Source organism: Talpa occidentalis, unplaced genomic scaffold (assembly GCF_014898055.3).
Source record: "Talpa occidentalis isolate TD23 unplaced genomic scaffold, MPIMG_talOcc4v2.1 talOcc4.15, whole genome shotgun sequence".
Taxonomy (NCBI): domain Eukaryota; kingdom Metazoa; phylum Chordata; class Mammalia; order Eulipotyphla; family Talpidae; genus Talpa; species Talpa occidentalis.
Genome location: NW_023601543.1, coordinates 8,323,368 through 8,346,802, shown reverse-complemented (window position 1 = coordinate 8,346,802; position 23,435 = coordinate 8,323,368). Strand labels below are relative to the sequence as shown.

At 50.5% G+C, this 23,435-nt stretch overlaps 1 protein-coding gene across 4 annotated transcripts in view; it reads right to left on the bottom strand.

The window, feature by feature from the left end:
* MCF2 (MCF.2 cell line derived transforming sequence) overlaps nt 1–21,900 on the bottom strand; it is a 121,826-nt gene extending 99,926 nt beyond the window's left edge. For 3 of the 4 annotated variants that reach the window (XM_054695534.1, XM_054695532.1, XM_054695533.1), the window contains exon 1: nt 8,065–8,162. In XM_054695534.1, coding sequence (XP_054551509.1) covers nt 8,065–8,143 — 79 coding nt within the window. In that variant the 5' untranslated portion in view covers nt 8,144–8,162. Of the gene's footprint in view, nt 1–8,064; nt 8,163–21,724 lie in introns of those variants that run through there. The other variant, XM_054695535.1, reaches the window with a different exon arrangement.
* Between the last annotated feature and the right edge of the window lie 1,535 nt (nt 21,901–23,435).

The following is a 23,435-nucleotide window of genomic DNA, read 5'->3' as shown; positions in this document are numbered from 1 at the left end:
GCAAATCTGACATCGCAGACATTTGAACAACAAAATTCAGAAATGATTTGTCTCTTTGGAGCACCACTTCGACTTTGTGCTTCTCTTCCTCTTCGAATAAATGTTTTGTGGAGAGATCCCCAAGTCTCCACTGGTGGACACAAGCACTGTCTCTTCCAACTGATGTCTTTGCTACCTACGCCCACGCATCCAGATCTGAAACGCCACCTGTAAGGGCAGTGACTCCCAGGTTTACGTCACCAGCCCCTTGAACGCTGCGTTCCCATAGTCAATTGGCTACTCAGCAACTCCATGCAGGTATCTAACTGGCACCTCAAAGTTAAGAAGTTTCAAGTCAGACTTGTGATGCACATGATTTCACCTACAAACCTACTCCCCTGACAACAATTCCTGCCACCTGCAGCATAAAACTCTCAGACTCATCCTTAACGCCTCCCTTTCTCTCATTACTCATCCATCCAAACCATTAGCAAATCCTTTTGGCTCTTCAAAATACATCCAGAATCTGACCACTGCTCACCTGCATTATTATCTTTCTGGTTCAAACCACCATCATCACGCCTAATAACTTCCTAATTAGTCTCCTTGCTTCCACTTTAAGCCTGTTCTCCACCAGCATCCACAGGGATGCCGTGAAAACATAAGTCATGAACTATCGTTAGGGAAATGCAAATCAAAACCACAATGAGATTTCACCTCATACCCGTTAGAATGGCTATTATCGAAAAGTCAAGGAAGTAAAGCAGGCAGGATGTGGAGAAAAAGTAACCCTTGTGCATGCACTGTTGGTGGGAACATAAGCTGGTGCAGACATTTTGGAAACAATATGGAGGGTCATCAAAAAATTAAAAATAGAACTACCATGTGATCCAGTCATCCCACTTCTAGGCATTTACCTGAGGAATACGAAAACACAAGTTTATAAAGACATGTCTACCCCGATCTTCACTGCAGTACCATTCATAATAGCCAAGACATGGAAACAACCCAAGTGCCCAGGGACGAATGAGTGGATAAAGACGTGGCCTATATACACCATGGATTACTACTCAGTCATAAAAAAAGTATGACATCTTGCGATATGCGACAACATGGAGGGAACTGGAGGAGATGATGCTGAGCGAAGGAAGTCAGAAGGAAAAAGACAAATACTGAATGGTGCCACTCATTTGTGGAATATAAAGAAAAGCAAAGGCAATAAAACAAGCCTAACAAAAAGAAATCTATAGACTCTGACCAGAAAATGGTGGTTACCAGAAGGGATGGAGGCAGTGAGGACTAACCCGTGGTGCTGTGAAGCACAAGGTGCTGGGGCTAGAAAGTGCACCCCTGGGCCTCCCCAGTGGCGCAGCGGTTGAGCGCTGGGTTGCGAAGCTGCCCGCGCCCTCTGCGGCGCCGGTTCGATCCCCGGCTGCTCCCCGGCCACCGGAGGAGGGTCCCGCATGGCGCGCAGACCTCTCCTGCCGCCCGCTGCTCCCCTCAGCAGTGTACTTCGGTCCTTCTGCCTGCTCTGCTCCCCGCTCTGGCCCTGGTGAATTCTCTCACCCTCCCGTGCTTCTGACTGTACCCAGTGCTGGTATAAACAAACAAACAAATAAATAAATAAAGCACACCTCTATTAAAAAAAAAAAAAAGTGCACCCCTGAAACCTACACAGTGTTGCACAGTAATACTAACTCAATCAAAAGAAAGCACAAAACATGAGTCACTCCTCTGCTCAAGTGCCCCGTAGCTCCTCATCAGGCTCAGGGTAGAAGCTGAAGTCCTCACCCGGCGCTCCCATGCACCCCTGCTAGCACCCCGGCTTCACCACACGCACATGCGCATGTACGCACGCAGGAGCACAAAGTCACACTGCCTCAGCCGCACGCGGCCTTTCCTATTCCCTGAACTTGGCAGCACTCTCTCATCTGAGGCCCTTGACGTGCATCCCTCAGGGTTCCACACCTAAGGGTGCGGCTGAGTGGCCAGGTGAAGCTACGTGGCAGGGAAGGCAGGTGGGAAGGAGCAAGGCGAGGGCTCTGGGTTCTGAGGCCCCACCTGAATTCTGGTGCTGCTGCAAGGAGACACGGGGAGACACATGGGAGGCTGACAAGGGCAGGCTCCTTGTCCTGGGGTTCCTCGCCAGAGGGTGCCTTAGGGGTGTGACAAGCTTCTGGCCCTCAGTGGATTTGCCCACGAGGGATGGGGAATGTGGGGTGTTTGTGGGGGAAACTCATTATTAAAACGATCCTTTCTCTCTCTGTGCTCAGAGTCTGACTTGCCTTTGCGCTCGCGGCCGGCCAGATCCCGTTGCAGCGCACGAGCCTGGGGGTCCCTGGGCGCCCCTTGGTCACATGCTAACAAGACGACTCATTTCCTCACCTCCTTTAGATCTTTGCTCAGTCGCCCTCCCAGTGCTGGAAGGTGCCAGAGAGGTCAGTGAGAGCCTCCCACTCATCAGACTTGTAAGGAGGGGAGGGTTGTGTGGAACATGAAGGGCAGGCGTGTGACTCTGGCCTCGGGCAGGGCTGCCTGCTGTCTTAGCCAGTCAAACTGCTACTGCCTCAGTCCACTGCCTCAGTCCACAAAGAAAGGGACTGGCCCAGGTAGCAAAGGATAGATAGATGGCTTCTCCCCTCGAGGGGCTGACTGCTTCTGCCCCAGGGCAGGCGAGGTGCAGGAGCTTTTCGAGGGCGCCTGCTGTGGACTGCGCCCTGTGCCCTGGGACTTTCTAAGACGGAAGTGCCACATGAATAAAATGCATCTGGACTTTCTGAGAAATTCTGAAAACTCGTTCCACACTTGTTGGCTGGCTGGCTGGCTGGTTTAACAAGAAAGCAAACTATGACAGTCTCAGGATCGTAGCACCTCAGCTTCCAGGTGAACACAGATTTCACTGAGAATTGACTGAGCGGCGCCAACCCTCCAGAACATAACCGAGAGCTGGAAAGAAAATTGAAAGCCTTTATGTCATTGTTCGATAGCCAAGGTTTTAAGTAGTAAAATTCATATATGTCAGTAGACGTAGACATCCGCAGTCACACTCTTCAGGCTAGGAGTCAGACTTCACTCATGGTTTGCAGACAGTGCTAGCAGGTTTGCTATCTCATTTCCCAGCTGAGAAAAACATATCGGAAGGAGCAATGGAGGAAGAGGCGCAGAGGACCAGGCACTAACAGCTAGTTAGCAGGAATGATTAAATTAACAACAGCAAGAAATGTCAACTAACAGAGAGGGGATATATGGAAAGATTAGATTAGAGGAACAGGCTTTACAAAGGAAGAGGCAGAACAATCTGTGCCCCAGTGAACTGAGGGACAAACAGCCCCTGACAGTTTGGGAGCCCTGGAGCAAGCTGCCCACAGAACAGTAACACAACTAATGATGTTAGGAGGCCAACCTTGAGTCAGCAGGAAAGGATGCAATTATATCCAGGTTCGGGAATCGGAAAGGTAAATAATCTTTTTTGAAAAGCTTGCCATCTAAAATGGCTAGAGATTTGGAGAGAAAAAAAAAAAACAAACACCCAGTGCTGAAAGTGTTGAGCATCAGATACCCAGAAAATCAGTCATACAGCTGCCTGATGAAGGCGACCCATCCTGGGGGGGATACGACTCTGGGGCTCTGCAGTGGATGTGGAATAATTCACTTTTGTCGGGATTTATACATCTGCCTGAGCTACACTTCTCAAAATCAGATTTGCAGTGACCAGGTTTTCACAGCGACGTGTCTGGGTTATCTGGGGTTACGTTAGCTCAGTGGGGTGTGCCTTCCTTTCTCCTGCACGGAATACTAAAATGTTTCTCTTTTTTCCTTCATTTTCTCATCTTGAGGTAAGAAGATTGGGGGGTGCCCTATTGAAGGCCAAGTTGAAAAGCTCATTTTATAATACTTGTGAGGCTACTTGTGTGCTAGGCTCTCGGAGATATCAGGGTGACCCGCAGAGAAGCACATTTAAGGCCAGGACCTCCGTGCTGGGCGGGGTGTAGCGGACACCAGGAGGAAGAAATAAGGGTGCCTTCACCCGGCTCCTGACACACTGGCCAGCTCCCTCTGATTGTTCCACACAAATCACATATCCAAAACTGAACCCCAAATTTGCTCGTGTTCCTCCAATCTCTCTCTTTGGGGTATCTCTTGGCACCCAGTCACCCTAGCCAGAAGCCTGGAGTCAACCTGCTCTTCTCCAGTCCCTCACACCTTGCAACTAGTCTCGAAGTCTTGTCATCTCTAATTTCTTTCTCTCAACTGCCCTCAAGCCTCGCCCCTTCCCCCCACCCCCGGAGCAGCCATGCCCGCACTACTCTGAGACTTGCCCCGCTTTCTCCAGTCGTTTTCTAAGACCCCAGACTTCCCGTCTTCTTGCCCGCTTCCCACTCCACACTCACACATGGTGCCCTTCACACACTGCCACGCCGCTCTCTGTAGAAGCCAGGCGCCCCACTCGACGGCCAGTGTCCACCACCTTGCCCCGTGCAGCTGCAGGGAGAGCATCATTCTGGTCGCTGTTGCGTGGACACAAGCCCTAATGGTTTCTGAGTGCGTGGCCTGTACAGCCACAGGAAGCTGCCCTGCGCTGCTCCTCCGCATGCAGCACCCCAGTGCTTCCCAGCTGTCCTACAAACAGCCTTACCAGCTCTCTGCCTGCTCCACCCAGACTCCTCCAAATTTCTCTGTGCTGGACTTCCCATTGTACACTCCAATCATTACCAACCCAACAACTTCCCGCAGCTACTTGTGCTATCCCTTTCTGCTTGTTTTTGCACCCCTATTTCCTTTGCCTAGAATATCCCTGTCCCTACCTGTCCCCTCCAACCTCCATCCCCATCCTCAGTCCACCTGGATATTTGAAACATCCCTGAGGATCCAACACTTATATCAGATAACCAAAGTCTTCAGCTGGAACAAATTGGTGAACAATCTAGAAAAGGTCATTATTGAACTGATCTTTCAGAATATTGTATGCACAATAAAAAGCTTTAATAAACACAATTTTCAAATACCTGCAATCGTTTTCACATGTAAAATGACTGTACTCCGCGGTGTGTTTTATGAGGCCGTCGTGCAGGTACAGAGCACTGCCAGCACATCCTGTTCGCCCATGCCACGGTGGAGGGTAGTGCTAAATATGCTAAAGGGCGAAAACGTACCCCAAGTCCATATAAAACACAGCAAGCAACTGGTGTCATTCAGATGCTGTGATGCAGTGTAAGGACACAGCGACCGGGTCCGGCCAATATGTAGCCGTGTTCAAATATAGAGGAAGAGGGCCTCCCCGGTGGCGCAGCGGTTGAGCGCTGGGTTGCGAAGCTGCCCACAGCCTCTGCGGCACCAGTTCCATCCCCCGCTGCTCCCCGGCCACCAGAGGAGGGTCCCACATGGCACACAGACCTCTCCTGCCGCCCGCTGCTCCCCTCAGCAGTGTACTTTGGACCTTCTGCCTGCTCTGCTCCCCGCTCTGGCTCTGGTGAATTCTCTCACCCTCCCGCGCTTCTGACTGTGCCCAGTGCTTGTATAAACAAACAAACAAACAAACAAATAAATAAATAAATAAACATGCCTCTATTAAAAAAAAAAAAAAACAAGAAAAATCAGACACCATAGAAATGTTGACTTGGGACCTCCCTGGGGGCACAGGGGTTAAAGACGCAGCACTGTGAAGCTATCTGCAGCCACTGCAGTCTGAGTTCAATCCCCATCCAGGGAGCTGCCCATATGGCACAGCAGACCTCTCCTGTCTCACCTGCTGCTCCCCTTGTTATAGGGCAGCCCCGATATAAAATAAAACGGGGTGCCTGGCTGTGGGTCCTCACCCGCGCGCTTACAAGGGACTTATGAATCCTCCACTGCAGGCACACGCAAAAGGTTCATCAAAGGTTTATTTACAAGGGAAAAGGAAATAAGGAAAATGGACAACTCAGGGAGAAAATAGGGAAATAAAGTCTTTAATGCTTCCTACCCGATCCGCCGACCTGGAAACCCAAAGGCACTCTCCGAGCTGGCCGAGGCTGCGAGCTGGCGGGGAGCCAAAATGGGGACCCCCCCCCCAAAGCCCACGTGTCTGGCTTTGTACCACACCTGGCTGCTAAACCCCACCCTCAGGTCCCAGCCCCCTTCCCTTGGGTGGGGATGGGATTTGGAGTTCCCGGTGGCTTTGGCTTTGGCCTGGGGTGGGGGTGGAGTCCACGAAGCCTGTGTGGAACCAGCTTTAGGACAGCCTTTTCCCCCTAACACCCTCAGCAGTGGATTTCAGCAGATCCGCCTGTTCTGCTCCCCACACTCTCTGGTGAATCCTCTCAAACCCACCCCCTGCACCTCCAGCCTGTACCCCAGTTCTTGTATGCATAAATAAATCTTTTTTAAAAGAAGAAATGTCGACTTATATTTCACAGCCTAATTCTTCAAATGAATCATCCATTTCTCCTGAGATTTTTTTTTAACTGCCAGGAAGATGGAAGATGAAAGATGGGGGGGAGTCAATGGAGAGAAAACACAAAATATAATTTCCCTGTGTGGCACAGGTTTCCGTGAGGTTGCCTTTGCAGCATCCAAAAAAAAAAAAACCCACTTCCTAAGTCAGAAAAACTAAGACAAATCCCAGACGGTTTCACTCATCTGTGGACTATAACGAAACAAAGCAAAGGAAAGGACAAAAGTAAACCAAGCAAACCTTAGAACCCCGACTGCCGCCATGAGACTCCCTGAGGGGGAGAAGGGAGAGGAGGGAGCCAAGGGAGGAGGGAGCCCCAAGGGACACGTGGAGGACCGCAGGTGCTGGGGAGGGGGGTGCGCGGCCACACGTCTGAGGAGGTGGTGCAAGCCAACAATACCGCCATTAAAAAATACAATAAAAAAAGCACTTCAACTACTTAAGACTTGTGAAAGCGTGTGCCCTGTCACCACACGCCCCTGAATGACTTATAAGCAAACAGCTGTGAGCACCTGCAACCCAAAACGGGTCAGACCTGGCTGCACCTGCGGAGAACGCCGGCCTGCAGCCCGGCCTGGCCTGCTGCGCCTGCAGGGGCTGCGGGGCCGAAGGTGGCTGCAAGGGTAGCCCGGAAAAAGGAGGGCGATTGGCAACGCGCACCCCGGCTACCTGCTTTTCGAGAAAGTGCCATCTCGTCTATTTGGGGGGCTGCCAAAACTCTCCCTGCAAAACTAAGCACTTGCGGAGCCAACACGACAGCGGAGCAGAGGGAGCCGGGCCGTGCACTTCCGCGCCGCGCAGACCCGCCCGCCGAGCGCGGCTGAAGCTAAAGGTCCCAGGGCAGCAGCCCGCTCCCGGGCGGCGCCGGCGCCGGGGTCTGCAGGGTCCTTTGGAAGGCATCGGAGCCCCAGGGTTTCCAGCCCTTTTCCCGCCGCAGCCGCCGCAAAGCGGGGCGCCTCGGGCCGGGAGGACGCGAGCGCCCCAGGGCTGCAGAGGGGCCCCGGCCGCCGCCCGCGCCGCGCCCCCGAAGGGCTACCGCGCCAGAAAAGCTTTGGGGAGTTTGTTGGCATCGGTTGTTTGCTTGTTTGTCCTGTTACACAAAGCAAAACCTCTGCCTTTCTGGGAGGAGCCGGGGCAGGAGGCTCGAGGAGCAGCTGCGAAGACGCACCGGTCTCGTCCGGGCGCAGGTCCCCAAGGGCGCGCAGCGTCGCTCCAACTCCCCCAGGCGCGGGGCGGCGGGTCGCCGAGGCCAGGCGTCCTTTGGACTTGCCCCCCACCCCGTGCCGTTCAACCCGCGTCCCGCGCGCCCCTCGCGTTTCCCGTCCCCAGGGAGCATCCCAGGCGCAGCGCGCCCTCGGGGAGGCGGCTTCGGGCCCCGGGTGCGGAGTTGGCCGAGGCCGTCTGTCCCCGCCTCTCCGGTAGCGCCCGGGAGCCGGGAAGGGGTGCCGAGGGGCCCCGGGACCCGCGACGGGGGGCACCGTCTCCCCGCGCCTCCCGGACTTTCTCCCGGGGGGCCCCGCGCGCCGCCGGGGGCGCCGCCGCAGCGGGACAGGGGTGCGAGCGCCAGCGGCCCGCGGAGTGCCGGAGCGCGCTGGGGACGCCGCGGGGCCCGAGGGTGGCCGCGGGCCGGGCCGGGGCGGGAGGGCGCTTACCCGCCAGGAAGACCGCCTGGAGGAGGCACAGGTAGCTCTGGCCGTACTTGTCGGAGATCCGCACGCGCTGCAGGGCCATGGCCAAGTCCACCTGCAGCGGGACGGCCTGGGCGACCGGCGCGACCGCGCAGCCGTCCGAGCTCGGGGGCAGGCCCGGGGTTCGGCCGCCGCGCGCAGGGGGCCGCCGCGCCGAGGGGACCCGGGCCACGTGCCCGGCGGCCAGCGGGAGGGAGCCCGCCGCCGCCATCCTCCCGCGCGCCGGGGCCGGGACCGCTACCCGCGCGGGCCGCCGCACAGCCCCGCCGGGGTTCGCCAGTCGGGACGGTGGCGCCGGCGCCCTGGAACTTGCGCGGAGTTTGGGGCGCCCCTGGAGAGCCGCCGGCCGCCCGCGCCGCGAGGGCCACTCGTCCGGGCGCGCACACTCGCCCCCGCCCGGCTTCCTGCGGGAGGAGAGGGGGCGGGGAGGCGGGGGAGGGACCGCGGGAGCCCGCGGAGAACCCCCGCTGACACGCCCTTTGTCGCGGGCGGGCGGCCGGGCCGGCCCGCACACGTGGTGGGAGGAGAGCGCCGCGCCTCGCACTCCCGTGGCACCTCGGCCGGCCCCGCGGGCGCCCGAGCATCTCCGCCCGCCGCGCGCCCCCGGCAAGCCCCGGCCGCGGGGGAGAGGCTCGGGAGGGCACCGGGAGCGCCCGGCCGGGGCTGCCACCCTGGCCGGCCGGGAGGAGTGAGGCCGAAAGGGTCAGCGGTGGAGCTGGAAGTCGACCTCCCCGCCCCCAGCGCCAAGGCGCGCGCTTCCCCCCTTCACACACACACCCCGACCACCTGCGGAGGCTAGGCCGGGGCCCACACCCCCAGATTCCTGATTCTCAACCGCTAGGATCCTAGGGAGCCCCCTCTATGGACACCTCGGTTGCCATCCCTCGGGGGCTGGGGCGCTTGCCGCCTAAAAGGAGCTGCTGACCACGGAGAGCTGAAGGAGGCGACCCCTTGAAGAACCCAAGTAGGATATAGAGAGTTAAAGCGTTTTCCTTTCCCCAAAGGGCCGAAGAAAGAAGGGGTTCGCCTTACCTGGCAGGGAACGAGTGACCGGGCCCAGGAGGGTCAGCCCCAGAACCCAGTGGGTGCCCGAGGGAATCGCCCCACCCCGGGCCCAGTGCTAGTGCCCTTGAAGGGACTTGCAAGTGCCACTTCTTTCTTTCATCCTGATCCTTTTCAGCAGGTCCTGGCCCGAGAGTGGCCTGATGCTAGCCAGGCCAATCATTCCAGTGGGTCTTTTAAACACTGAGGACTCACCAATTTATAGATGAGGAGAATGGGTGCAGGCAAGTACAAAAGGGAAGGCTGAGAAGTGGGGCGCACACACACACACACACACACACACACACACACACACACCCTCTCCCTCTAGCCAGCTTAAGCTCTGGTTGTGTCAACAGGCTGAATGTTTACCCACCTCTCTCCCAAGACGGGCAGAAGGCAGATGCGCAAGCACTTCCAATTGTGCCCTCGGCTGTGGACAGGATGACATGAAAAACGTCACCTGTGCCATAGCTGTCGTAATTTTACAACAACTTGATTTCCGTTTAACAACTTCATTTTGTTATCAATAAGTGAGACACAAACGAATAGCAGCCTGGAAAAGTACCAGATGACGATCTAGGAGATTTTTATAGCCGTGGGGTGAAGGCTTTCCTTAGTGTGGCATAAGACGACAAAAAGGATGCGATTTCTCCACACGTGGAATCATGTTCTGTTGTACTGAGTATGGAAGGGTGTAAAAAAGTAAGATTTAAAACAATATATTTTGGTCCCACTTCTTACACTCAGTGCATGTGTGTATCCATAGAAAATGGCTGCAAAGGACACCAAGGGCTGACGCTGCTCTGCAGAATGAAATCCGCAACCACTTGTTTATTGAGGAACAAGCTTTGTGCTATATCAGTTATTATGTTATTTTTCTTACAATGAGCAATGGTGATATTTGCAACTCACGATTTTTAAAACAAAATTGCAAGTAGGAGTTTTCTTGAATGCCCTCTGTGAACTCAGAAGACATATGAATACTTGTGGGGTTTTTTTTGTTTGTTTTGTTTGTTTTCCTCACCACCATTCCTTGTGTTTCCTTGTCCCTTTCTACCCCTCCTCCCTCTTCGCCTGAAAGCTCTCGCAGTGTTTAATGAGGTTCACTGATTTTTTGAAGTATTTTACGTTCTCGAATTGTCTGCTATGTAAATGTCCAGTGTTTGTTTTTTTCTCATTCTGACTTGCTTTATTGCACATAATTCTCCAAACTCCCTCCATTTTGCAACTCAACTTGTTTGAAATGAGGAAATAAATAGAAAAAAAAACTGTCTGGGTTTAGAAAATTATTAGCAAATAGACAATGAAAAAAGAAATTTCTAAATGACAAAACAATAGGAAAATCATCAATAAATTTGTCATAAAATTTAAAACATATAATTATTAAAAAGACAAAGTCAAACCACAAGTGGGAAATTATTTGTGAAAGAAATGATATCTAAAGAATGATACCCTTCAAGGGACCCAGAGAAGCCATAACAAAAACAAAAATTGTCAAAGTGGATCAATAAACTAAATATGGCAGTAAAAATAATAAAACTGAGAAGAAAACAGAGGCATAAAATAGAAAACAGAGGCATAAATTGAATTACACAGTAGTTTCTTCAATATCACAACAAAAGCCCTGGCAACAAAAGAAAACCTAGCAACAAAAGAAACCCTGGCAACAAAAGAAAAATACTTTTTTTAACTTGTGCTTCAAAGGACTCTATCAGGAAAATGAAAAAACACAGAACGGGACACAAATTTTGGAGATCACACATCTGAGAAGCATCTAGTTTCCAGAATATATAAAGAACTTACAGCTCTAAAGGTAAAAAGACAAAAAAACCCAAGGTAAAAATGGGCCACAGATTTGAACAGACCTTTCTCCAAAGAAGACATACAAATTGTCAAGAAGTACATGGGAAGGAGTTCAACATCATTAGCCATCAGTCAGGGAAATTTGGTCTAAACCTCAATGCCGGTTCGATCCCCGGCTGCTCCCCAGCCACCGGAGGAGGATCCCACATGGCACGCAGACCTCTCCTGCCGCCCGCTGCTCCCCTCAGCAGTGTACTTCGGTCCTTCTGCCTGCTCTGCTCCCCGCTCTGGCTCTGGTGAATTCTCTCACCCTCCCGCGCTTCTGACTGTACCCTGTGCATGTATAAACAAAACAAACAAACAAATAAAATAAATAAATAAAACATGTCTCTAAAAAAAAAAAAAAAGAAAGAGCCAAACTCTAAAATAAACCTCAATGCCATACCACTCCCGCTCACTAGGGTGGTTACCTTAAAAGACAGAGAATAACTACTGTTGGCAAGAATGTAGAGAAAATGGAACCCTCGTTCATTGTTGATGGGAGTGTAAAATTTCTACAGGTCACTGTAGAAAACAATCTGGCAGTTCTTCTAAAAATTCAGTGTAGAATTACCATATAACCCAGCAAAACCCAGCAGGTGGGATTTCATTCCAGGCAAGGGGAATGAAAATGTGTCCATGTGGAGACTTGTTCACAGACGTTCATAACAGCATTATTCATCATAGCCAAAGGGTGAAACTGAAATGTCCCTCAACAGACGAAGGGATAAACAAAAGGCTAGCTCTCCAAACCATGCCATATTATTTGTCTTTAAAAACAAATGAAAGTCTGATACCTGCTGCAGCATCCACGAACCTTGGAAACAATATACTTGAGTGAAAGAAGCCAGTCACAAAAGCTATATATATATATATATATATATATATTATGGCTCCATTTCTAGGAAATATCCAGAATACGCAAATCCAGAGAGCTCGTGAGTAGAATACTATTTGCCAGGAAAAAGGGAGGATGGAGCGATAGGCAATAAGAGCTAGAGGGATTAGAATTCCTTTTTAGTGCAATGAAATGTTCTAAAATTGATTGTGCTGATAGATGCTCAGCTCTGAATCTACTAAAAACCATTGAATGGTATTGTTTAAGCAGGTAAAATGTATAGTATTTTAATTTATCTCAATATAGCTGTTAAAAATATCTTTAATGTATAAAAAGTATTTGTAAATTAATAAGAAAATGCAATGGAAATGGTCAAAAGATAGGAACAGATAACTCAGGAAAAACTTTTTAAATTATATATACATTTTTTGTCTTCAGTAATTATAAAAATGAACCCCTAAAATCCCAAGATATCATTTTTCACTCATTAAAAAAGGCCTAGACATTTCCAGTACTCAACACTGGTTATTGTAGCAAGCCAAGAACTTTCATGCCCTGCAGGAGTGTAAGTTGGTACAATCTTTCTGGAAAGCAATTTGGCAATCAGTATCAAGAACCTTAAAGTGTACAAATCCTTTGATTCAGCCTATCTCCTTTGAGGAATTTTTCCAAAATTGGCGATTTTTTTTAAAGATTTATTTATTTATGCATACAAGAGCTGGGGTGCAGGCCAGAGGTGGAGGGGGTAGTTGCAGGGGGTGAGAGGATTCACCAGAGACAGAGTGGGGGGCAGAACAGGTGGATCTACTGAAATACACTGCTGTGGGGAGCAGCAGGGAGACAGGAGAGGTCTGCTGCACCATGTGGGTCAGCTCCTTGACCAGGGATCAAACTGGTGCTGCAGTGGCAGAGGATAGCTTTGTAGTGCTGAGGCTTAACCCCTTGTGCCACCAGGGAGGCCCCTCAAATTAGAGATTTTGTCAAAGATGTATAAACAAGGATGTTCTCTACAACATTATTTCTTATAATCCAAACTGGAAGCAAGCTACATGTCAAGGAATGGCAAGATTAATAAAGTATGATACATCTATAAAATGGATTATAAGGCAGTCACTTAAGATATTATTCTCTTGTGGTAATGCTCTCTATCTTGATCATATCAGCATCACTATCCTGGTTGTTATATTTCCTAGAGTTTTGCAGAATGTTACCACTGGGGGAAACTAGGCAAAAGGGACACGAGAGTGCTCTGTATTATTTCTTACAACTGTGTATAAATCTATACCCATTTAGAATAAAGTCTACTTTTAAAAATGATATTCCTGAAGAATCTTCAAAAACATGAGAACATATTCATGATCTTTTCTTGATTGGATTACCTGTGTGCAAAATGAAGATGCCGTATAACTTCAAGCACATGCCTTCTAAAAGCACTGAAAAAAACATTGAGTGGATACATAGATGATGATGTGATGATGATAGATACACATACATAGGTTATACATACAGAGATGATACACACATTCCCAGGTGATAGACATGATAGATAGATAGATAGATAGATAGATAGATAGATAGATAGATAGATTGATAGAGGAGTGGCTGGGCTTATATGAATTGCGTGTCTTCCCTAGGATGGTTAATTATGTAGTCATGAAAAATCATTACCTCTTCTCTGAGGCTCTGCCACTTTCCCTGAGCCAAAACACCTTCTCTCATATCCATTTTTCCTACCTCCCTCATTTGATTCTCATTATGGGTTGTAACTGCTTGTAGGTCTGTCATCTAGAAAGGTCCTGAGGGTCTTTTTTTTTTAAGATTTATTTTTTTATTTATACAAGCACTGGGTACAGTCAGAAGCACGGGAGGGGGAGAGAATTCACCAGAGCCAGAGCGGGGAGCAGAGCAGGCAGAAGGACCGAAGCACACTGCTGAGGGGAGCAGAGCAGGCAGGAGAGGTCTGCGCGCCATGTGGGACCCTCCTCAGGTGGCCGGGGAGCAGCCGGGGATCGAACCAGCTCTGCAGAGGCTGCGGGCAGCTTCGCAACCCAGCGCTCAACCGCTGCGCCACCAGGGAGGCCCGGTCCTGAGGTTCTTGAGGACAGGAGAAAAGCCTTATTAAACACTATCTTCTAGGTCCAGGTACAGAGTAGGCACTCGAGATTTGGGTGAATAAAGCAATACGAGTTTTGAGAGGTTCTGCAGAATTCGGGAGCTCTACTGATCTGTGGGGGGATGCCCAAGGAAAACTCATTTGCAGAATAAGAATAATAGCGACCTCTCAGTGTGTACAGATCAGCTATGGTCATACTATCAAAGGGCCACACGGAGTTTCACACTGTGCTGGGTTCTCTGCTTTTGTATGTCATTTTTGTGTGCCCGATATCCAGGTGCTCCCATATTCCTATGGAGAATCTCCCCGACCCCACTCTATTTTTTTTTTTAATAGAGGCATGTTTTATTTATTTATTTATTTATTTGTTTGGTTGGTTTTTTTTTGTTTATACATGCACTGGGTACAGTCAGAAGCGCTGGAGGGCGAGAGAATTCACCAGAGCCAGAACGGGGAGTACAGCAGTCAGAAGGACCGAAGTACACTGCTGAGGGGAGCAGGGGGGCCGCAGGAGAGGTCTGTGCGCCATGGGGGACCCTCCTCCGGTGGCTGGGGAGCAGCCGGGGATCGAACCGGGGCCGCAGAGGCCGCGGGCAGCCTCCCAACCCAGCGCTCAACCGCTGCGTCACTGGGGAGGCCCCCGACCCCACTCTAAATCCACATTCTGCAGACAAGATGGCCAGGAAGTCCTGCTCCAGGGCAGAAAGGTGATCCAGGCCTCGTACCTCAGTGCCTTCTGTCCCCCTAGCCACTGTCATTGGTTGAAACAAATGAAACACTGTCCCAGGGCTTCCTGGAACGGCTGGAGGGAAGACTATCTCTTTGCTGGGATTGTCAGTTATAAGGGTGAGGTAAGTCTGGGCCGCGAAGGGCCTGCCTGAGGATGAAACGAATGCGATCAAAGTAGTAATCTGAACATCTGCAGCTCATCAGGCCTGGAGAGACAGCAGCCCCTAGATTTTTCAGTTCCACAGATCAGTACATTTTCTTTTGTGCTTAAACCTGTTTGCAGTTGGGATTCTGTCATTGGCAAAGAAAAGTATCCCAACATGATGATGATGAATGCAACTATAACTTCATTTAATTCTGAATTGACATCATGGAACCTTGTATGAATGTAGGAAAGTATTAAATACAGAGAAACCTCTTCGGCACCCCGGGCTCAGTAAGCTCGCGGAGATGAATAAACTAGTCAATGTGGACCCAGCCCCTGACCTTGACTTACAGTTTACCCCTTGTCAGGAAATTCCTCAGACATTTTACTTTCATATGTTGCCAGTTTTGTAAATTTTCATTTGTCATTTAGCAGTCCAAACGTTGCTTTTCAAGGAAAACCTTGTTTCAGAGGCAAATGTTTTAATTTCTGTTATTTGTTTAAAAAAAAAAAGTAACTGCATCAAACTTTGCTCTGATCTGAAAGCCAAATACTTTTTCTTTCATGCTTTTCAGCTTTAAGATACACTTGACAGGGCCTCCCCCGTGGCGCAGGGGTTAAAGACAGCGCTATCAAGCTATGGCCAGCCACTGCAGCACAAGTTCCGATCCCCGGCCAGGGAGCTACCCACATGGCGCGGCAGACCTCTCCTGTCTCGCCCGCTGCTCCCCTCAGCAGTGTATTTCAGTCGATCCGCCTGTTCTGCTCCCCACTCTGTCTCTGGTGAATCCTTTCACCCCCTGCACCTCTGGCCTGTACCCCAGCTCTTGCATGCATAAATAAATAAAATAAATCTTAAAAAATTCAAAGGAAAGGACAATTACACAGACACAAGTGGGCAGCAAGAGCTGCCTCTAAAAGGGACAGGTTTAAAGAGAGACCTTCGTGGTCCCTGATGGGCAGCCTCGGGAGGAGAGCCGCCACTGCTGCTTTGCGAAGGGAGAAGGTGGGTGAAGACAAGCAGCTGGCAGGCACAGGTGGGCAGGAGGGCTGCCTAATCCTAGCATTTCCGAAGCAAAACCAATGACACAAATAATTTGCGATGTTCAAGTCTGGAGCTTGGGAACATTACTCCAGACCAACATTCTGTATTTCTCAGGCTTCCTCTGTCTTAAAGGAGTCCTAGTGCTTATAAAGTCCAATCTCCCAGTTCATGAAGAAATGTACTTCTGAGCGATTGCAATATCAGCATCAAGGATTCCAGTATCCCAGCATACCATACGTCATTTGTTTAGTAACAGCTTTATTGAGATATAATTCACATATCATATGATTGCCCATTTAAAGCCGTATACTCCAAAGGCTTCTGGTATATTCATAGAGCTGAGAAACCAGCACAGAATTCTACTTTTAGAACATTTCATCACTCCAAAAAGAAATTGACATCCTTTACCCAACACCGCACAAGCCCCCCGTCGCCACCAACCCCTGCAACTACTAATCTGCCTTCCGTCTCCATGGATTTTCCTGTTCTGGACGTTTTTATATAGGTGGAATCCTACACCCTGGCCCTTTGTATCTGTTTCTTTCTCTTAGCATTGTGTTTTCAAGATCCGTGGTGTTGGAGCAGGCGTCAGTCCTGCCTTCCTTGGGATGGTTGAATGAAGTTACATTGTATCAGATAGCAAGGTTCATTCATCAGGTTGTGGATAAGATGCTTTATGAATTACAAAAATATTGAATTCTTGATGTTCTTGAAGTAATGTTTCCTCCTACGAATACTGTCATTAATATTTAAAAATTAAAAAACCCTCAACATAGGAGCAGAGAAGTGTATCTTTCATGAAAACGTCCAACTGGAGATTCATTTTCAAAGTGTGCTGAGGCTGCCCTTCCAGTGTCTCCCTGCTGCTGAGACGGCAGATTCTGGGTCCCTTGCGACACTGATCATCTTATTCTGCTTCTTCGTCAACGATGTGTCTGCCAGTCGCCCTGGTCTGTGTGCGCCCTTGGTCTCCTCACAGAGGTCTCCGATGGAGGGAACTTAGAAGTGGGCGGAGAGAGGAAAGTTATGATAAGGGGAAGACAACAGGAAAGGCTGAGGAATGTTAAGGTTCTCAGGCCCCAGTCCCAGTTCTTGACCTTGAACTTCACCTCCTTTTCCCAGAGTTAGGCCCTGTGCGCTCCCTTTCTCGACTTTCATCCAAGCCAGATTTTCTTTTCTTAGCGTCCTATCCTTCTTCCTCTTCGATAATGTGTCCCACCCGGGACCTTCTTTCTCAGTTATCTATGTGGAAACACTCAAGTCGGGAGGACAGAACAGCCTCGTCTGAGCCTCCGTCGGGAGGAACAGCATGTTTTACTACTGGGAAGAAGATGATAACCATGTCTCAGTTTTTAATAAAATACCGATATTTTTGATGTGACTTGGCAAGATGCTTGCAGAGGAGGAGAGTTCCAGCACCACTGCCAAGCCACGGGCCCGGGGCCTGGGATGTTGGTTAAAACCTGGACAGTCCCTGGCTTTGGGCTGTATCTTGGCCGCCAGTGCTGCTTCTGTTTCTAGCCGTTTCTATTTGCTGACCTCTCCTGGACTACTGTGGTTCTTCGGACGCAAAAAAGATAGGCCTTTCCCCACCTCCTTCCCAAGGCTTAATGGAGGCTGTTCCAGGCCAAAATTAGCCCAAGCAGTTAATATTGCAGATGGAATGCACTATTTATTTCTTTTCTGGTCTCAGAGGTCACGCTAGTTTTGTTCAGTTAGCAACCCCCGGAGATGGGGAGAGTGGGAAAAGACCCCGAAAGGGCAAGAGATTTCACTTTTCTTCGGGAAGTCGAAAGTGGAAAGGGCCTGATGAACTGTCAGAGGGTGAAGCTTGGGCGGGTGGACTCGGGGCCCATAGACATGGATGCGGCCCAGAGGGAGCCAGTGTGCTAGCAGAAGCCGGGAGTCTTGGGGTTTGGAGGAGATCAGGTCCTGTGAAGGGTGAGAGTGTGATTTGGGCCATGAGGAAAAAGCCCCTCTGGTCTCCCCTGTTGCACCATTACACTCCACACCTCCTCTCTCCCCCACAACACTCCGTATCCTTACAAGAGACCACACTTCTGTGGGGAAAGTGAAGAGCCTTTAAATAAAATACAAATTCTGTTACTTAAGGGTCTCCCCTCCGAAGATTCTCCTCATCTTTCTTTTTTTTTTTAAAGATTTATTTATTCATGCATACAAGAGCTGGGGTGCAGGCCAGAGGTGTGGGGGTGTGTGTGAGAGGATTCACCAGAGGCAGAGTGGGGAGCAGAACAGGCAGACTGTCTGAAGCACACTGCTGAGGGGAGCAGCGGGCAAGTCAGGAGAAGTTTGCCGCACCATGTGGGTAGCTCCCTGGCGGGGGATGGAAGTCATGCTGCAGTGCTGGCGATCCCTAGATAGCGCTGTGTCTTTAACTCCTGCAGCACCAGGGAGGCCTCCTCCTCATCTTTCTCACCCCAAACCCAAAGCAAAGGCTTCCAGCCTGCCAGCACCTCCCTTGCGCTCCCCAATCAGCTTTCCTCGGGTTGACCTTTAGGTACAAACAGCCAGGGTGGACAGGTGCTTTGGGCAAAAGGCTCGGAAGGTCAAGCCACAGAACTGGGCTAGGGATGGCTGGTGCGAAGTACTTTACTGACGGGCTTGACATCTCCAATCAGCCCACTTGAAGCACAGGGAATTGTCCTGGAGGGGCTGAATGGCCTTGGCCAATCCACGAAAAGCCGTGGACCACAAAATGGAGGAATAAGAAAATTTGCCCAAGTCTCAGACTTCCACCTGCCGCCAGTGCCAGCCTGCGGGCTCCCCGTGGGTGCCAGCGCCGCCTAGGTGGCGCCATTGTGCAAGGCCCGTCTTTGAAACCTCCCCTCCCTCTCTCTGATCTGCCCCCTCCCCTCACTTCCTCCCTTCCTCCCTCCCTCTCCTCTGATCTGCCCCCAACACACACACACACACACACACACACACACACACACACACACACACACACTGTCTCACTGTCTCCTGGCGCCCTTTGCACAGCGACACTAGCTGTGCTGTGACCCAGCACCCACGGCCCCCTGGTGCTTCTCACTCGGTCTCCTGGCCCTGCTCAAAGGGTCTCTCCAAACCGGCAAGCCCTGCTCGCACTTGCCCCAGCGACTGTGCTCATTTTTTTCATTCCTAGCAAAGACGACCTCCCGAAACACTCCTAGATATTTGCATGCTGTTCACTCGGTTGTCCAGGTGCCCCCACTAGCATGGGAGACCCAGGATGCGGAGCTTGCCTGTCTGCTCCCCCACCCACCCCCCCACCCCCCCACCCCCCCACCCCCCCACCCCCCCACCCCCCCACCCACCCCCCCCCCCCCACCCCCCCACCCCCCACCACCCACCCCCCCACCCCCACCCACCCCCCCACCCCCCCCCACCCACCCCCACCCCCACCCCCCACCCACCCCCACCCCCACACCCCCACCCACCCCCACCCCCACACCCCCACCCCCACACCCCCAACCCCCGCGCTGTGCCGCCATCCCCTCCATGGAAATAACAGAATTCAGGGAACAGAGAACTTAAAAAAAAAATTGTTTCTACACTGACGGATTTGAGTCATTGTTATAATTCATAAATAATAATGGAATACAAATCCTATAAAACAAAAGGAATAATCAGAGAACAAGAAAAAGCACGCCACGAGCTGAAGGTGAGCTGCGAAATCTGGCCAGCTCCATAGAAGGGTCAGGTCCAAGGGTCAGTACCCCCTGATGTCTGAAAGCTGCCGAGTCGCCTCTGACCTGCAGGAGAAGCTGCCATCCCCACCGGCCCTCAGGAATGAAGGGTTTATGTTCCCACCTGTTGAAAATGTTGCCAGAACTTCAGCTGTCAACCCTCTTCAGGGACTGCCTGCTCAGGACAGCTGTCCAGTGAGCAAACACAGGCTGTCAAGGCCTGGCTCCCTCCCCCAAGTACGGACCTTGCAGACAAAGGAGCCCCTTCTGCACTTGGATGAGGCTTAAGGTGAAGTGAGAGTCTGGCTTCTTCCTGTGCCTAGCGCCGCCTTCCCTCTCGTTGATCTTCTGCGAGTGCCAATTTCAGTAACGTTCCTTCATAAGCATTTCTCGAGCAACGTTTCCTTCCCGAGTTAAAGTCACCAGAGAGTGAGGAGGAAAAGGAGGGAACTTTGAAGGAGAGAAGAAAAAGTTATTTTCGAGTGGAAAACTGGGCTTCTAGGTAAGTAGAGTCGGATTGTCTGACACTGTGGAGTGAGAGAAAACAAGGCAGAATCTATTCAGGACCCACCCCCCGAAACCCCACAGGAGCTCAAGAAAGAAAGAACAGAGGAAATGGGGAGGGTGTTTCAAAGAAATCATGGGAGACATAGAGGGACATTTTCTAGAACTGAAGAACATGAATTATTTTATTAACAGGACCTACCAATGCCAAATGACATGGGTTTTGAGAAGGAGGTACACTGGAAATCACACTTATGAATGTTTAAGGACACCAGGAATATGAAAAAGAATGTAAATATTTCCAAAAGGGGGAAGATAAATCCCTTCCAAAGAAATAAGAATCAAAATGTCATTGAATTAACAATAGTTGGCTGTAGAAACACATGGAAAAATACATTCCAGCTTAATAAGGAAAACATTTCTCAACTCAGAACCCCCTACAGAGCCCAAATCTCAAACAAATCGGAAGGTAGACTAAAGACATTACTTTCACACATGCAAATAATAATATGAAGAAAGCTTATCATCCAGAAACCTTTCTAAGGAACTTACGAGAGAATGTGTTCCCCCCAAATGAAGAAGTAAATCAATGAACAGGAAGATAAGGAATCTAGGAAATAGTGACCCAATCCATGAAAACCAAGAAGATGCTAGAAAGAGAAGTAGAAAAGATCTAGAAAGACTGGAGAACAACCCAGTCAGATGGGAGAAGGACAGAGAGCCCTGAGAGGGGGCTGCCCCACCTTTTTGCCTCTTTCTCCCCACCTCAGTCAGCCTTCACCCACCGGGACCATTTTAGTTCCCCCCACAAGGCCTTTAAGAACTTTGTGTATCAAAGAACTGGAGTCTCGAACCCTTCAGTCTTAGATGACCTTTGAAAGCTCCTCACATAAACGGGCCCAGTCTGCCCCCAGAGACTTTCTACCTTCGCAAACACTACAGAACAAGAATAAAAGGCAAAGTTCTGCCTCACCAGATGCTGCTGCTCAAAATCAAATGGGGAGAAGCAACACCATATTCCTCAAGAAGATTGGCCTCAAGTCCTCCTGTTGTTCTCTGTTCCCTAAGTCTGTGCTTCCCCATCAAGTTCTGGAGATCCAGTGGTTCCCAGGCTTTTGGTTCTAGAACGGTGTTATGCTCTGAGCCCTGGGTGCAAACTGTGAACAGGTCTTTTGCCGCTGAAAAGAAGTGATTTGGTGTCCAAACTGACAAGCCAACCATCTCACACAAGGACAGGCAGCAGATTCTCATGGGCTCCCCACCCGAGGACGCAGCGTCTGAGACCCTGGGGTCCCATCGCTGACTGACAACAAGTCCAGCTTCACAGCGGTGAAGGCCCGACCCAGAACAGCCGCCTTCCTGCTTGCCTTCCCCTCAGGGCCCTCGTTCTTTTAGGAGACGCCTGCGGAACAGACCAAGACCTGGCAGAGAAACCCAAAGCAGGGGATTGCCGTCGGGGGTGGGGGGTGCGGGGGACGGCTCCTCCTTTCCAAGAAGTGCACTGTGCCCTGCACCGCCTGGGCCCTGGCACTGGGGTTTCTGGGGGTACGGGAGGCCCTTCCAAGAACTACAAGCAGCTGGCCGCGGCGGGTGCTACGTCAACGAGAACCACCCAGGAGGGGGCCGTCAGCCGCAATGCATGTCGTGTGTTAGGCCAAGACAAAGAAATCCTTACCATGGATGTTTGTCCTCAGACAGCCACTGCTCCGTCCTTGCCTCCTGGGGGAACACGCCTGTCGGCCTGCTGCGAGAACAGACTCCACGCCGCTCCCAACTTCACAGTGAACATTTGGAAAAAAAGTTTCAAAACGGACCTGGTGTCAGTCGCTACAAATGTAGAGAAGCCTTGACTGGAAGCAGAACTCCTTAAACAATCGAGGAAAGCGCACACTGTATCCGAGCAGAGGAAGGGCCTGCAATTGTGTTTATTTACAAGGCCAGTGCTGCAGAAATGCGGCCGCCACGGAAACGCTCGCCTGCCGGGCTCCAAGTCAAGTATCTTCGCTCAAAATGTGCAAGAGGCTGGGGCAGAAGATCTTGAAGGTTACCTCCCGAGCTCCACACACGTGTGTGCAAAACCCCAAAGCCTTACTCCAGCACGGTCACCCTGACTCGGCTCTTTACACTCTTCCATATTATTTACATATTTGAAATGGACATATGGGTAGTTCATAATGAGGAAATATAAAAATGTAAAACATATTTAAAAATAGACAAGTGCAGCTCTCTGCTCGCTGTGTCTGCAAGCTTCTGCTCCCTTCCTTTTTTCCTAACAAACCTGCCCTTTGTAGACATAAAAAAGATAACAACATTAGACTCGAGTGAGCCTTTCAACACTCAAGTCACACCACGTCTCTCTGTCCATAATGCTCCAGATTTCCATCACAGTTAGAATAAAACCCAACGGCCATACCACGGCCTCCCACATACGTCCCCGTGTGTGCTCCTCCCTCCCCACCTGTCTGACTCCACTCCCAAGGTGCTCCCTTCACCTCAGGCCCCCATCTGCAGTTCCCAGGGCCAGTTCCCTTCTTCTGCCCATCCAAAGGGCTCCTCTCTCGCTTGCTCCAATTCTCTGTGTATGTCACCTTGTCAGAGAGGATGTCTTCCACCACCACATCTAAGATGGTCCCTGCGCTCCTTCGCGAACACTGGCCTCGCGGGCGCGCTCATGAATATTTCTCCGCCATGTGAAAAGTTGCATGATGGTCAACTGACACAGAGAAACTACTTGCAAAACATATGACAAAATACAATTTCCTGGGTCTCCCTGGTGACGCAGAGGTTAAAAACAGCGCTATCAAGCTATTGCCAGCCACTGCAGCATGAGTTCGATCCCTGGCCGACCAGGGAGCAAACCACATGGCGCAGCAGACCTCTCCTGTCTCGCCCACTGCTCCCCTCAGCAGTGTATTTCAGCAGATCTGCCTGTTCTGTTCCCCACTCTGTCTCTGGGGAATCCTCTCACCCCCCACACCTCTAGCCTGTACCCCAGTTCTTGTATGCATAAATAAATCTTAAAAAAAAAAACCAAAATATAATTTCCTACTATACAAAGAACTGTGGCAAGCAAGGAAGGAAGAAGGATGAGCAAGGTGATGGGACAGTGGGCAAAGCAAATATAACTGAAGAAACACAAACACCTTCAAACCCTTGGGGAAAATACTGAAATTCACAAATAAGCAAAGCAAAGCAAACACTATCAAGACCAGAGTGTTGCCTTTCCTCGAAAGCACGGGTTGTCTAGCTTTTCCTGTAAATATCTAGTTAGTAGAAATTTCCATCGTGTGGGCTACAAACATGCATTCTCCATTTGTTCTAACAATCCTTTAAAAGCAAAGACACTAAAAAAAGAAAAAACAAATAAAAGTAAAAGCAATGACGCT